The sequence below is a fragment of the Chironomus tepperi genome, unplaced genomic scaffold (genome assembly GCF_022539635.2).
Source record: "Chironomus tepperi strain 1889 unplaced genomic scaffold, CSIRO-AGI_Ctep_v1 contig_13, whole genome shotgun sequence".
Lineage (NCBI taxonomy): Eukaryota > Metazoa > Arthropoda > Insecta > Diptera > Chironomidae > Chironomus > Chironomus tepperi.
Genome location: NW_027226135.1, coordinates 885,729 through 900,505, shown reverse-complemented (window position 1 = coordinate 900,505; position 14,777 = coordinate 885,729). Strand labels below are relative to the sequence as shown.

At 38.5% G+C, this 14,777-nt stretch overlaps 4 protein-coding genes and 1 long non-coding RNA gene across 6 annotated transcripts; all 5 read right to left on the bottom strand.

Annotated features, from left to right (window-relative positions):
* Window positions 1–599: 599 nt before the first annotated feature.
* On the bottom strand, window positions 600–3,041 carry LOC139090887 (uncharacterized). The gene is made up of 4 exons (XM_070640754.1): window positions 2,633–3,041; window positions 2,428–2,575; window positions 1,253–1,342; window positions 600–1,193 (listed from the first exon to the last, which is right to left on the bottom strand). Exons 1-4 carry the CDS (start codon window positions 2,691–2,693, stop codon window positions 755–757), a joined length of 738 nt encoding a protein of 245 aa, XP_070496855.1. The 5' UTR covers window positions 2,694–3,041; the 3' UTR covers window positions 600–754.
* Window positions 3,030–3,929, bottom strand: LOC139089724 (octapeptide-repeat protein T2-like; the record flags this gene model as incomplete). Its single annotated transcript, XM_070639326.1, has 1 exon — window positions 3,030–3,929. A coding segment is annotated over one exon (900 nt), but the record flags the coding sequence as incomplete, so codon positions are not given.
* An 815-nt stretch (window positions 3,930–4,744) lies between these two features.
* On the bottom strand, window positions 4,745–6,957 carry LOC139090338 (uncharacterized). Its single transcript, XM_070640105.1, has 5 exons — window positions 6,821–6,957; window positions 6,607–6,754; window positions 5,885–5,974; window positions 5,706–5,825; window positions 4,745–5,553 (listed from the first exon to the last, which is right to left on the bottom strand). Exons 1-5 carry the CDS (start codon window positions 6,879–6,881, stop codon window positions 5,526–5,528), a joined length of 447 nt encoding a protein of 148 aa, XP_070496206.1. The 5' UTR covers window positions 6,882–6,957; the 3' UTR covers window positions 4,745–5,525.
* A 1,667-nt stretch (window positions 6,958–8,624) lies between these two features.
* Window positions 8,625–10,844, bottom strand: LOC139091191 (uncharacterized). Of its 2 annotated transcripts, XM_070641143.1 has the most exons (5): window positions 10,703–10,844; window positions 10,494–10,641; window positions 10,323–10,412; window positions 10,194–10,252; window positions 8,625–9,311 (listed from the first exon to the last, which is right to left on the bottom strand). In XM_070641143.1, exons 1-5 carry the CDS (start codon window positions 10,761–10,763, stop codon window positions 9,301–9,303), a joined length of 369 nt encoding a protein of 122 aa, XP_070497244.1. In that variant the 5' UTR covers window positions 10,764–10,844; the 3' UTR covers window positions 8,625–9,300. The 2 variants fall into 2 exon arrangements, with proteins under 2 accessions (XP_070497244.1, XP_070497236.1); XM_070641135.1 differs by lacking the exon at window positions 10,194–10,252.
* Window positions 10,845–11,804: 960 nt separating this feature from the next.
* On the bottom strand, window positions 11,805–13,787 carry LOC139091214 (uncharacterized). The gene is made up of 3 exons (XR_011544492.1): window positions 13,640–13,787; window positions 12,540–13,004; window positions 11,805–12,286 (listed from the first exon to the last, which is right to left on the bottom strand). It is a non-coding gene; the product is annotated as an uncharacterized lncRNA (long non-coding RNA).
* Window positions 13,788–14,777: the final 990 nt, after the last annotated feature.

The following is a 14,777-nucleotide window of genomic DNA, read 5'->3' as shown; positions in this document are numbered from 1 at the left end:
GGTCTCTTCGGTCGTCTTCGTTAGTGTTCGGCAGTCTTCGTTCGTCTTCGGTCTCCTCGGTCATCTTCGGTCTCTTCGGTCTTCTTCGGTCTCTTCGGTCTTCTTCGGTCCTCTTCGGTCTTCTTCGGTGTTTTCGGTATCTTCGGTCATCTTCGGTCTCTTCGGTCCTCTTCGTTCGTCGTCGGTCTTCTTCGGTCTCTTCGGTCTTCTTCGGTCTCTTCGGTCTTCTTCGGTCTCTTCGGTCTTCTTCGGTCGTCTTCGGTCGTCTTCGGTCTCTTCGGTATCTTCGGTCTCTTCGGTCTCTTCGGTCTTCTTCGGTCTCTTCGGTCTTCTTCGGTCTCTTCGGTCTCTTCGTTCATCTTCGGTTTCATTCGGTTTCTTCGGTCTCTTCGGTCTTCTTCGGTCTTCTTCGGTCTCTTCGGTCGTCTTCGGTCGTCTTCGGTCTCTTCGGTCTCTTCGTTCATCTTCGGTCTTCTTCGATCGTCCTCGGCCATCTTCGGTCTCTTCGGTCTTCTTCGGTCTCTTCGGTCGTCTTCGGTCTCTTCGGTCTTCGGTTTCTTCGGTCTTCGGTCTTCTTCGGTCTTCTTCGGTCTTCTTCGGTCTTCTTCGGTCTCTTCGGTCTTTGGTCTCTTCGGGTCAAATAACAATTTTGCATATCTTTTTTAAATTAAATATTTATTATAATCCATTTTCCACCCAATAATCCTAATAACATAGCCCATAAATATCATAAAAAAAATAAAAAAATATTTATCTAAAATGGAAATGCTTCATCAAATGTAGCACCAAGTGCAATTTGATTAGCAACATATGTAAATGTATCAGAAAATGCTTTTTCAAAATCAGGATAAACTTTTGCATTTAAAAAGTCAGCATTATTAACAAAATAATTCTTAATTAATGGTCCAAGGAACGTTGTTGATGGAAAAAAATTTGTAAAATCAATAAAATTAATTTTATTTTCAATAATTTTAAAATAAAATGGATCAAATTTAATAAATTTTTGTCCATTTTTATCAATTAGTCGTCCATGCATCGTGACTCGTACTTTACTGTTTTCAAGTCGCTCATATGACTGTCCTTCACTAAACATTGGCGCACCTAAATATCCAAATATCATTTGATAGTCAGCTTTTATGTCAATTTTTGGAAATGTTAAAATCATGTCAAATTTTAGGTCGTTTATGTTGGCACTGTAAAGATATTAAGGAATTAAGTCATTTTTGTGGTGCATCCCGGGGTGTTAACTTACTGAAGCTTTTCAATGTTAAAGTTGCTTACCCCTTTTAGGTAAACATTTGTCAATTTTGTACGAAGTCGACTTGTGCTGCCGTATGTGATTCTGTAAAAAAATTGTGAAGTAAATTTTGATATGGGGGCGTTCGGAAGTTACGTAAGACATCCTATCTGGCCCAAGGGTAACAAAATTGAAGTGCATGGGGTAACTAAATTGAAGGGCATGGGGTAACAAAATTGAAGGGCATGGGGTAACAAAATTAAAGGGCATGGGGTAACTAAATTGAAGGGCATGGGGTAACAAAATTGAAGGGCATGGGGTAACAAAATTGAAGGGCATGGGGTAACAAAATTGAAGGGCATGGGGTTAAAAAATTGAAGGGCATGGGGTAACTAAATTGAAGGACATGGGGTAACAAAATTGAAGGGCATGGGGTAACAAAATTGAAGGGCATGGGGTAACAAAATTGAAGGGCACGGGGTAACAAAATTGAAGGGCATGGGGTAACAAAATTGAAGGGCATGGGGTAACAAAATTGAAGGGCATGGGGTAACCAAATTGAAGGGCATGGGGTAACAAAATTGAGGGCATGGGGTAACAAAATTGAAGGGCATGGGGTAACAAAATTGAAGGGCATGGGGTAACTAAATTGAAGGGCATGGGGTAACAAAATTGAAGGGCATGGGGTAACAAAATTGAAGGGCATGGGGTAACAAAATTGAGGGCACGGGGTAACAAAATTGAAGGGCATGGGGTAACAAAATTGAAGGGCATGGGGTAACAAAATTGAAGGGCATGGGGTAACAAAATTGAAGGGCATGGGGTAACCAAATTGAGGGCACGGGGTAACAAAATTGAAGGGCATGGGGTAACAAAATTGAAGGGCATGGGGTAACAAAATTGAAGGGCATGGGGTAACAAAATTGAAGGGCATGGGGTAACAAAATTGAAGGGCATGGGGTAAATAAATTGAGGACATGGGGTAACAAAATTAAGGGCACTGGGTAACTAAATTGAGGGCATGGGGTAACAAAATTGAAGGACATGGGGTAACCAAATTGAAGGGCATGGGGTAACAAAATTGAAGGGCACGGGGTAACAAAATTGAATGGCATTGGGTAACAAAATTGAAGGGCATGGGGTAACAAACGTTACATAACTTCCAAACATTCCCCAAAACCACATCTTACTTTGGAATATACAGCGGATCCAATCGTATTGTCTTAAATCCATCTCCAAGATCTCCACTAGCCAGTCTCGGTTTTAGGGCATTTACAGCTTGAACGATACAATTACTCAATTGTGGATCATTACGGAAGCAAACTGGAAATATTGATGCTGAAAATTAATCAAAAATTAGTAAAATTATCAAAATTACAGCAGTTGTAGACATACGCAGTGGTGCTGCCACAAAATGAATAAAAAATAGTAAAAATGTGGAATATTTTGACGTCATTTGACTGAACTTTGCACTTTTTTTGACTCTAACAATAATAAAACAAGAACTTGTCTCAATGAGTCGCTTTGTCAGACTAAGAAATTGCCAGAATGGTCGTCAATAAAACATTCAAGAATATTAAGTTTACATTTTAAATGGTCACACGTGTTTGTATGAAGAATATCCATAAAAAATGTTTTATTTTGAATGTTGGCTTGACGTTAATGTCATAGTTGGGTTGATAAATTGGTAGGCGGGGTCGTTCGGTTATTACGTAACGTGAGAAACTGACTTTTTGCCTCTCTTGTCCTCTCTTGCTCTCTCTTGGTCTCTCTTTGTCTATCTTGGTCTCTCTCAGTCTCTCTTGGTCTCTCTTGGTCTCTCTTGGTCTCTCTTGCTCTCTCTTGGTCTCTCTTGTCTTCTCTTGTCCTCTCTTGTCCTCTCTTGTCCTCTCTCTGGCTCTCTCTTGCTCTCTCTGGCTCTCTCTCGGTCTCTCTTGGTCTCTCTTGGTCTCTCTTGGTCTCTCTTGGTCTCTCTTGGTCTCTCTTGGTCTCTCTTGGTCTCTCTTGGTCTCTCTTGGTCTCTCTTGGTCTCTCTTGTCCTCTCTTGGTCTCTCTTGTCCTCTCTTGCTCTCTCTTGGTCTCTCTTAGTCTCTCTTGCTTTCTCTTGTCCTCTCTGGCTCTCTCTGGGTCTCTCTTGGTCTCTCTTGGTCTCTCTTGGTCTCTCTTGCTCTCTCTTGGTCTCTCTTGGTCTCTCTTGGTCTCTCTTGGTCTCTCTTGTCCTCTCTTGGTCTCTCTTGGTCTCTCTTGGTCTCTCTTGGTCTCTCTTGGTCTCTCTTGGTCTCTCTTGGTCTCTCTTGGTCTCTCTTGGTCTCTCTTGTCCTCTCTTGGTCTCTCTTGTCCTCTCTTGGTCTCTCTTGGCCTCTCTTGGTCTCTCTTGGTCTCTCTTGGTCTCTCTTGGTCTCTCTTGGTCTCTCTTGGTCTCTCTTGGTCTCTCTTGTCCTCTCTTGGTCTCTCTTGTCCTCTCTTGGTCTCTCTTGGTCTCTCTTGGTCTCTCTTGGTCTCTCTCGGTCTCTCTTGGTCTCTCTTGGTCTCTCTTGGTCTCTCTTGGTCTCTCTTGGTCTCTCTTGGTCTCTCTTGGTCTCTCTTGGTCTCTCTTGGTCTCTCTTGGTCTCTCTTGTCCTCTCTTGGTCTCTCTTGTCCTCTCTTGCTCTCTCTTGGTCTCTCTTAGTCTCTCTTGCTTTCTCTTGTCCTCTCTGGCTCTCTCTGGGTCTCTCTTGGTCTCTCTTGGTCTCTCTTGGTCTCTCTTGGCCTCTCTTGGTCTCTCTTGGTCTCTCTTGGTCTCTCTTGGTCTCTCTTGGTCTCTCTTGTCCTCTCTTGGTCTCTCTTGGTCTCTCTTGGTCTCTCTTGGTCTCTCTTGGTCTCTCTTGGTCTCTCTTGGTCTCTCTTGGTCTCTCTTGGTCTCTCTTGTCCTCTCTTGGTCTCTCTTGTCCTCTCTTGGTCTCTCTTGGCCTCTCTTGGTCTCTCTTGGTCTCTCTTGGTCTCTCTTGGTCTCTCTTGGTCTCTCTTGGTCTCTCTTGGCCGCTCTTGCCCTCTCTTGGCCGCTCTTGCCCTCTCTTGCTCTCTCTTGTCCTCTCTTGGTCTCTCTTGGTCTCTCTTGGTCTCTCTTGGTCTCTCTTCGTCTCTCTTGGTCTCTCTTGGTCTCTCTTGACCTCTCTGGCTCTCTCTTGTCCTCTCTTGGTCTCTCTTGGTCTCTCTTGGTCTCTCTTGTCCTCTCTTGGTCTCTCTTGGTCTCTCTTGGTCTCTCTTGGTCTCTCTTCGTCTCTCTGGCTCTCTTTGATTCTCTCTTGTTATCTCTCTTGGTCTCTCTTGTCCTCTCCAAATGCTCCCATGATGCTGTGTCTCGTCATACCCCTACAGTTAACCATTATTATCTCAAAAATGTCCCGTTATTTTGTGATAATCAGATAGATCAGTCACCCTAAGCGTAAACAGAACTGCTGGTTGCTAAAACACACTAGATGTCACAAACAAAGTGTCTTTAAGTATATTTATTGACAACAAACAAGATTTTCAAGTTTTTGCTTATTTATTATTGTTGATATTTTGGATATTCTACAGAAATCTGAATTCTTATTTGGATGTTCACACACCCACGTGGCTGATGCTTCTCTTTGTATTGAACGTCATGCGTGAATATTTTGTATGCGCTGACTTTGTTTGTCATAGTTTGTTAATCATCAGATTTGTTTTGTCATCAGTGGAAGATACCAGATGGGGAATGTACGGAAATTACGTAACGCTTAGAGCTGTGGTGGACCAGAGTTGGACAATTTTTCAGGGAACATCTTGGCAGTAAATCACGAATGAAACCGAACGCAGCACGAATTAAATCGAACGTTGCACGAATGAAACCGAAGATGGCACGAATGAAACCGAATATGGCACGAATGAAACCGAACGCGGCACGAATAAAACCGAACGCGGCACGAATGGAACCGAACGCGGCACGAATGAAACCGAACGTTGCACGAATGAAACCGAACGCAGCACGAATGAAACCGAACGCGGCACGAATGAAACCGAACGCGGCACGAATGAAACCGAACGCGGCACGAATGAAACCGAACGTGACCCGAATGGTACAGCACGTACACCAATTAGCCAACCTTTCACGTTACATAACAAATGAACGAACTCATAAATCACATTTTAATATGGAAAAATCTCATCAAAACTCATTTGACTCGCAATTTTATTAATAAGGGGTGTTAAAGTGTCTGAAAATGCTTTCTCAAAAAATGGATAAATATTTTTCTTTAAAAATTCAACATTATTAACAACTAAATTCTTAACAAATGGTCCAACGAACGTCGTTGCTGGTAAAAAATTTGTAAAATCAATAAAATTAATTTTGTTATCTAAAATTTTGATAAAAATTGGATCAAAATTTATGAATTTTTGGCCATTTTTTGTGTATAAATTTCCTTTTAAAATGACTCGAATTTTTGAATTTGACAAAATTTCGTACATTTTACCCTCACTGTAGACAGGTGCACCGAATAGATTAAACTTCATTTTATAGTTGGAATGCATGTCGATTCGTGGAAATGTCAGAATTAGGTCGAATTTGAGGTCTTTGATGTCAATGCTGTGGATGGGAATTAAAATTTAATTAGAATTATTTTTGAAAATTTTGTTAAGGCTTACTAAAGTTTCTCAATATTGAATCTGCTTCCACCCCTTGCATATCCATTGTAAATTGTGATTTTGAGAAGGTTTTCAGATCCATATGTTAAGCTGTGGATTTAAATTAGATTAAAAATTGTGTGATTTCAATAAATTTGGATTTGAGCTCAAAGTCAAGTCAAGTTGACTCATATTGACTCAAGTTGACTCAAGTTGATTTAGATCGACTCAAGTTGATTAAAGTCAACTCAAGTTTATTCAAATCAAGTCAAGTTGATTCAAATTTGACTCAAGTTGATTCAAATCGACTCAAGTTGATTCAAGTCGACTCAAGTTGATTAAAGTCAACTCAAGTTTATTCAAATCAAGTCAAGTTGATTTAATTCAACTCAAGTTGATTTAATTCAACTCAAGTTGATTCAAGTTCACTCAAGTTGATTCAAGTCAACTCACGTTGATTTAATTCGACTCAAGTTGATTCAAATCGACTCAAGTTGATTCAAGTCGACTCAAGTTGATTAAAGTCAACTCAAGTTGAACTTTAAAGTCAATTCAAGTTGATTCAAGTCGACTCAAGTTGCTTTAAGTTGATCTCAAGTTGATCTAAGTCGACTCAAGTTGATAAAAATCCACTCAAGTTGTTTCAAATTGATCTCAAGTTGCTTTAAGTCCACTCAAGTTGACTCATATTGACCCAAGTCTAGTCTAACTGACTTCAAGCTCCGATATTCATAATACATTACTCTGGTACTTTAAAAGGATCAATTTTTGGTATCCAAAATTCCTTTCCGAAATCACCAGTAACTAGCCGTGGCTGGAGAAATTTGATTGCTTTAACGATGCAATTGCTTAGCTCAGGATCGTCACGTATACAAACCGGGAAGAATGATGCTGTATGTAATATGTAGCTATGATTAATATTCCACAATATACAATGTAATTGATGCATGAACCTACGTATATGTCCTCTCACAATTGATATGACTAAACTAACGTAAAATAATTTTATTCTCAACATTTTTGACCGAATGGCTCAAGTTGATCTTATGTCACAGAATTTTGTTATCAGACTAAGAATTTTTTTGTGTCTGTTTTCAAAAAATGTTGTGCATTTTCGACACGTTTTGAGTTGATTTTTTTGCTCTAAGGAATGTGACAGTTGAGTTTGTATATTCGCATGCTTAATGTCTGTTAAGAGGAAGCTCAAGTTGATTCAAAATTGACTCAAGTTGATCCAAAATTGACTCAAGTTGATTCAAAATTGACTCAAGTTGATTCAAACTGGCCCCATCCTGATACAGCACCCCATCCATTAGAGCACATACATCATCCACTTGACTTTTAACAACCATTAATTTATCAAAAGGCTGAACATCTTCAGATCAACGGTGTGCATAAAAATCTGAATAGTCCTGTCCAATTAGTTAGTGCTTAAATTTCGCATTCAGCAAGCTTTTCTGGTTTTGATAGGAAATTTTGTTTTTTTCTTCTTGGCATCTTGTGACTGAGTTAGTTAATTCGTTTAAAGAACTCTATTTGATCTCATTTGAGGATCGTTTGGAAGTTATGTAGCTCTATCAGGCTTTTAGGTACCGATGTGATCTTTTTGAACTAGGAAGGATTGATTTTGCCTGTTAGGGGTAATGCTGGTCCCCTCCTTTTCCCCTATCGTAAAGCTTTGTAGCGAAATCATGAAGCAACATTTGGACTCAATTATGCAAAGCTCGAATTTGGCTCCAATTTTATATGAAGTCAAGCCGACTCAAGTCGACTTTTCCATGCGAAATCTGAGTCGACATCGAGCCATACTGTCTATGCTCCCCACCCCAGCCTCATCATCTTTAAGCATTACGTAATTTCCGAATATTTCCTTAATAAAATTTTAATTCCTCACTTAAGTCTGGTTTAATAATGAATTTTATGTGGAATTTTTAACAGTTTTCACGTGAGATTCTTTAATAGGGTTGTACTCAGGGTAGAGGTGGGTGTCAAACCCTCCCCTCCTCTTTTTGTACAAAATTCTTCAATTTGCTGAGATTTTTCTTGATTCTAAAATTTCAACAATTTTCAGCTACGTCTCTGTTGATTAATCTTGACGAATATTTTTAGAAAATTTTTCTGGTTTTTAAAGTATTTAAATTTTTATTGATTTTAAGAAACATAAAATTAATTAAAAATTAGTATGAGTCATCTTATTTATTTGAAATTTTTCTGACGACAATCGTATTAGACTTAAGACTAGTAATAGCTCTGCAAAGGGGGTCATTTTGCTTGTCGGTTTTTGTCGTGTCTAGTCGGATCTCTTCGAGTATTTTCGTGCCTTGTCGGATACTGTGGGGTCTTGTCTGATCTTATCGGGCCTTTTTTAGGTCTTGACTAGTGTAATAGAAGCTTATCGAGTCTTTTCAGGTCTTGTCATGTCTTTTCTAGCCTGTTCGGGATTTGTTGCATCTTGTCGGGTCTTATCGGGTCTTATCGGGTCTTATCGGGTCTTTTCGGGTCTTATCGGGTCTTTTCGGGTCTTATCGGGTCTTATCGGGTCTTGTCAAGTATTTGTCGGGTTTTGCCATTTCTTGTCGGGTCTTGCCAAGTCTTATCGATTGCAGTCGGGTCTTGTCCGCTTTTTTTAGGTCTTTACGGATCTTTTCGGGTCTTCTGTCGTGCCTAGTAGGATTTTTTCCGGTCTTTTCTGTGATTTTATCGAGTCTTGTCGGGTTTGTCGTATTTTGTCCGATCTTGTTGCGTTTATTCGGGTCTTATCAATTGAACTATTAATGTAGGATCAAGTAAACTACTCATTAGCATGAATTTTCGTATACAGGCATAGCACATCATACCCGAAAAGCACAAATCTACCCAAAATCCAGCACTAGACCTGCATGACACTGACCTGGTGTTAGTTAAGTCGATTCCTCCACCAAATCAGAGCCACACTAGCCTAGGACTCGAATTTTGATCCATTAACCGATTTATGCTTCTCGGGACATAAACAGCACCCAAAAATCGCCTCTAAATCGGCAATATCTCATCATACGGTGCACTAAGTGCAATTTGATTAGCAATTTTTGTAAAAATTTCCGAAAAACTCTTTTCAAAATCAGGATAAAGTCTTTCATTAAAATAATCAGCATTATCAATCAAATATCTCTTAACAATTGGTCCAACAAGTGCTGTTGTTGGAAAAAAATTTGTAAAATTTAAATATTTAATTTTACTTTCTAAAACTTTAACATTAAATGGATCAAAATTTAGGTATTTTTGTCGATTTATGGTGTGAAGTTGTCCCTTAATTATAATTCTTACTCTAACATTTGTCAAACTTTGGATGATTTGTCCTTCACTGTAGATTGGTGCTCCTAAATATCCAAATATCATTTTGTAATTCGCATTGAAGTCAAGCCTTGGAATTGATAGAATTATTTCGAACATGATGTCTCTTATGTTGACACTGGAAATGAATTGAAGAGGAGTATTAATGGTGTTTAATTGATTTTGATACTAAAGGGATTATTAGGCGGAGACTCAAAAGGGCGTTTTCTGTGAAGTAGTAGAAAGGACAGGCTGTTTGGCCTATAACATCTACAATTTAGGCTGTATCCTTAATGTGGAGCTTGGGAATCAAATAAAGTGGTCTTGAATACACATCAAGAGTGTATCCAAAGAAAGATAGAGGAAAGGGATTGGTTGTGGGTCAAATCCAAGAGCTTAACAGCCTAAGTAGTTCTAATTCCACATGAAAAGTGTATTCAGGAGGTGGAGGAAGTGGGTTTAGAGATCAAATCGAGTAGCTCTAAATATGCATCAATAGTCTATCCAGGGAGAGGTGGGGAGAGGGGTTGTTGGTCAGATAAATGCAGTTGCAACTATAATTATGGATATGTCCAGGTGGAAGGGACATAGATGCGGTGAGGGGAAGAAATGGAGCTTGAAGATCAAATCAAGTTTGCTCAAATATGCATCAAGAGCGAATATCCAAGGAAGGATGGGTTGTAGGTCAAATCAAGTAGTCTATGTATCCCTAACTCACGTCATGAGGGCAAATGGGTAGGTGGTCAAGCATTCCATCACCCTACTTGGATAGAATTCATCGATTTGTTAAGGTTTTTCAAGACATAAACCCCTAAAATAACCATTAAAATTTGCGGACCTTTCAAAATATCTTCAAAATTCCCAATACCCCTTACTTCCTTCTTACTTCATTGGCTGGGGCGGACGTGGGCCCATGGCCGCGTTTAAAGAACGTCTGTAGACAGCTCTATCTTTCAATAACTTCTGCCAATTAGGGAATATGGAGAAACCGTAACAATACCCCTTAATTACCCTATTTTACCTTGGCCTTCCTTGGACACCCAACCCCGCTCCTCCTGATCTCCATCCAAAATGCTCAAACTAGTTGCAAACATTCATTTCCTTTACATAAGCACCCCTTAGTTCCAAATTTGTCATTCTCAATACTTACTAAAAATTTTCAATTTTAAAATTGCTAAATCCTCGAACGTAAATATTCATCATTCTAGTCTGTAGTGTGTGTTCTCTTCCATATGTGATTCTACAATAATAAACAAATAAAATGTCAATAAGGTGTGTTTAAATAAGAAGCGTAGAAATATGAAATTCATGGCAAAAATACCTCGGAATGTAAATTGGATCTAGCCTTGGAATCCTAAATCCATTTCCCAAATCTCCAGTTGTAAATCTCGTCCTAAGAATATTTGCTGTTAGAACTAAACATTTTGCTAATTGTGGATCATCACGGAAGCAAACTGGCAAGATTGATGCTGAAATTGTCAATAAGTTGGTCACAATTTGGTTCCAAAATCACAACATTTACAGACTTACGCAAAGGAGACTTCACAAAATGCACAAAAAATGTCAAAAATATTGAATATCTCAGAATCATCTTGTGCTTGATCTTTAAACTTTATTTTGACGGGAAAAGTCCCAAATAAAGATCTTGTCGCTAAGAATTACTGTCACACACTAAAATGTATTGCAAATTTTCTGAATGAATTTTTGGAGTCAAAAAAATTATTTAAATTTGTTCTTAAATGTTTAAGGATTGGTCGTGTCTTTAGTTGTATTTAGGCAAAGTTGATTGAAGTCGTTTTATGGATTTTCGGTTGGAAATCTTGTTGAAATTGTGATCCATGGCGTCCCTCAAATGACGTCTAAGGCTAGTTCTATCACCGACTGGAAGTCAGCGATCGAACTAATTTAAGACAACATTTAGAACATGGATCAAAATTGAGTAATTGGATCACAATCTAAAGTAAATTTGGTAATTTTGTCTAATTTTTGGGATCAATCACCTTCCCTCCTTCCTGCTTCTCTTCATTAGACATTGCCCATTCGGATTTTGATGTTTTTTCACTTGTTCTTCACCCACCAGCTCTCAAGCTCCCCAACCACCATGCCCTGTTCTCTCAAGTCGATACATGATACTCAAATTGTTGTTTGGTACATTCAGGTGCATTTTTCGTTAAAGAGGGGTTTGACTCTTACTTCAAAATCAGACAAATAGACCAAACGACTTCAAAATCTTTAAACAAAAAGTCAAGTAACTTTATTCAATAAATTAATCTTAAAAAAAACCAACAAATTTAGCATAGGGATAGCTTAAATTGGTTAATTGATCAAAAAATAGGCTCCAGGTCAACATGACTCTGACTTAACGTTGAATTCGGTGTGGCCAGAGTGACTCTGATTTTGTGTCAAATTTGATTTGACTTGCTTGACTTTGACTTTGTATCAGATTTCATTTTACCAGTGTGAGTTTGAATTGGTTCCGGATTTGGTATGACCGGCATAAATCTGATAAAGTGTCAGATTCAATTTGACTGACGCGACACTTAGTTGGAGCTGAATCCGCTTTGAATCCGGACATCAAGCCAGTGTCACACCATCCTGTTGCCATCCTGGCTTTTCGATCAATTAACCAACTTGTGCTACTCAAAATCAACTCAAAATTACAACTTAAAATCCCCCTAAATAGGAAAAGCTTCATCAAATGTTGCACCAACAGCAATCATATTAGCAACTTGCGTAAATGTGTCTGTAAATGCTTTCTCAAAATGCGGATAAATATTTCTTGTCAAAAAGTCAACATTATTAACAATATAATTCTTAACAATTGGACCAATAAAAATTGTTTGTGGAAATAAATTTGTAAAATTAATAAATCTGACTGAATTTTGTAGAATTTTAAAGTAAAATGGATCAAATTTTAAGTATCTTTGTCCATTTTTGTTGTAAAGCTTGGCTTTCATTGTCAATCTTATTTTAGTGTTTGCAAGTCCTTCATACATTTGACCTTCGCTGAATAGGGGTGCACCGAATAGGCTGAAGATCATTTGATAGTTTGCAGTCATGTCAATTCTTGGAAATGATAAGATCATGTCGAATTTGATGTCGTTGATGTCCGCACTGTGGAGGGTAATTTAAGTTAGCTCGATCAGAGCTCGACCAGAGCTCGACCAGAGCTCGACCAGAGCTCGACCAGAGCTCGACCAGAGCTCGACCAGAGCTCGACCAGAGCTCGACCAAAGCTCGACCAGAGCTCGACCAGAGCTTGACCAGAGCTCGACCAGAACTCGAAGTCAACTTGAACTGAATGGAGAGTCAAGTCAACTTTCCCATACAAAATTCAATTCAACTTCAAGTTCCGACAATGACTTACTGAAGCTTATCAATGCTAAAGTTGCTCATTCCCTTCAAATAGACATCCGTAAGTTTGGTTTTAAATGACCGGTCAGTTCCATATGTTATTCTGTAAATTACAAAATTCAAATTAAGGAAAGAATTTGTCAAACTCGGGTGGACATGATTAAGGTTGACTAATTGTATCCTTTGATGTCCTGGATTGGATGTGTTGATAAGGACGCTAGAGTTCTCAATATCCTGAATTGGAAGTAGTCACTCACAACCTTAGACACACTTATAGTCACTCAAAATCAAGTCCACTCAAGGATGACTATCCTTAACCTAAAAAATTACTTTGGAATGTAAAATGGATCAATTTTTGGTATAGAATATCCATCTCCTAAATCACCAGTTATTAATCTCGGCTGTAGTACTTTCACTGCTTGAACAATACAATTACCAAGTTGTGGATCATTACGGAAGCAAACTGGGAAGATTGATGCTGGAAAAATAATCAGAAATTGGAAATCCATGTCATAAATTGAAAGAACAAATTTCAAATTAGATTAAGAATGTCTAATGTAATCTAAATTACGGTTTAGACACTTCTGAGCAGCACAATGTTATTGCTAAGGAACTGCTATGTTGTCGTATTATCGGTAAGACGCGACGTTGTCCTGATGGAACCATAAATGGACGGAACCTAATCGGACACTAGACGGAACCAAGAGACGGAACCAAGAGACTGAACCAAGAGACGGAACCAAAAGACGGAACCAAGACGGAACCAAAAAACGGAACCGAAACGGAACCAAAAAACGGAACCTAAACGGAACCAAGACGGAACCAAGAGACGGAACCAAGAGACGGAACCAAGACGGAACCAAGAGACGGAACCAAGACGGAACCGAGACGGAACCAAGAGACGGAACCAAGAGACGGAACCAAGAGACGGAACCAAGACGGAACCAAGACGGAACCGAGACGGAACCAAGAAACGGAACCAAGAGACGGAACCAAGAGACGGAACCAAGACGGAACCAAGACTCGGAATTGTCCTTAAAAATTAATAAAAAATTGCGATATTTTTTCCCATTTTCACAACCACAATTTTTACTCTTTTCAATACCAACTTACGCAGAGGTGCCCTCACAGATCGAATCAAGCACATCAAATTAATGCAAAATATCAACTTTAAATACCTAAACATTATTAACGATTAATACTTAAAAATAAATAAACTTGATCTTATCGAATGAAATATTTTTGTAAAACTAAAGAATTTTTTATTAGAAAATGGAATGTAAGTTCCAGTAAGGCACAAATAAAGCAAATGTCAAAACAAGATAATTTATTCACTTTTTGTTCTGAAGTGTGTGATGGGTTAGTTTGGATATTCGGAGGGATTTGGTGGAATTGGAATTAGGGGAAATTTGGTGAGATTTGGGCCAGGGGTGGGCAACCTTTGTGCTGAGGCCCAAAACTTTTTGGATTTTTTGCGAATTTTTTGGATTTTTTGGCTTTGAAACCATTTATACTCACTCAAGGGTATTAAGGGTATTAAGTAGTGTATTAAGGAGATTTTGGGGGTCAAACCCTTCCTCTTGTTACAACCAAACCCATCAAGCCACCCGCCATCCACGGTGTGACTAAAAGCAGATCTATTCTAAATCGAATTTTATTGCGAAATTTTAACAAGATTTTCTGGTTTTTTTGACAAAAATAATAACAATATTTTTGTCATTCACTCCTTCTGCTGCTTGTTGCTTTTTGTGCTGATTCATCCAATTAATATAAAGTTTTTCACCTCACGCGAGACAACTGAAAATGTGCGAAATCATCTAGAGACAGGAACACATCAACATGAGGAATTAAAATGCAGTTAAAAGTCAATAAATGTGATTTTTATTGTCAGGGAATCTCCTGCATTAAAGGATGTTATTTTTTGATGGAATCACGATGATTTTGCCGATTTTGATCATTTTTATTTTGATAATAATTCTTGTCATCTTTTGGGACTAAATTAGGAATATAAATTAAGATATTTATGTCAATTTTAAATACAAATTTTACAAATTTTCGAGGCTTGTCCTTGTCCGAATAGCAAAAGCCGGTTAATGAATTCAAAAATCGGCACTAGGTCGATGTAGCTCTGGTTTAAACTGAATAGGGTCCCAAATTTGAGTTTAGCAGCTCTGGTGTCGAATTTTGTCTATTCAATTAATCAATTAACCGATTGTAATTTAAGGATATGATCGAAATATGTCATAAAGCT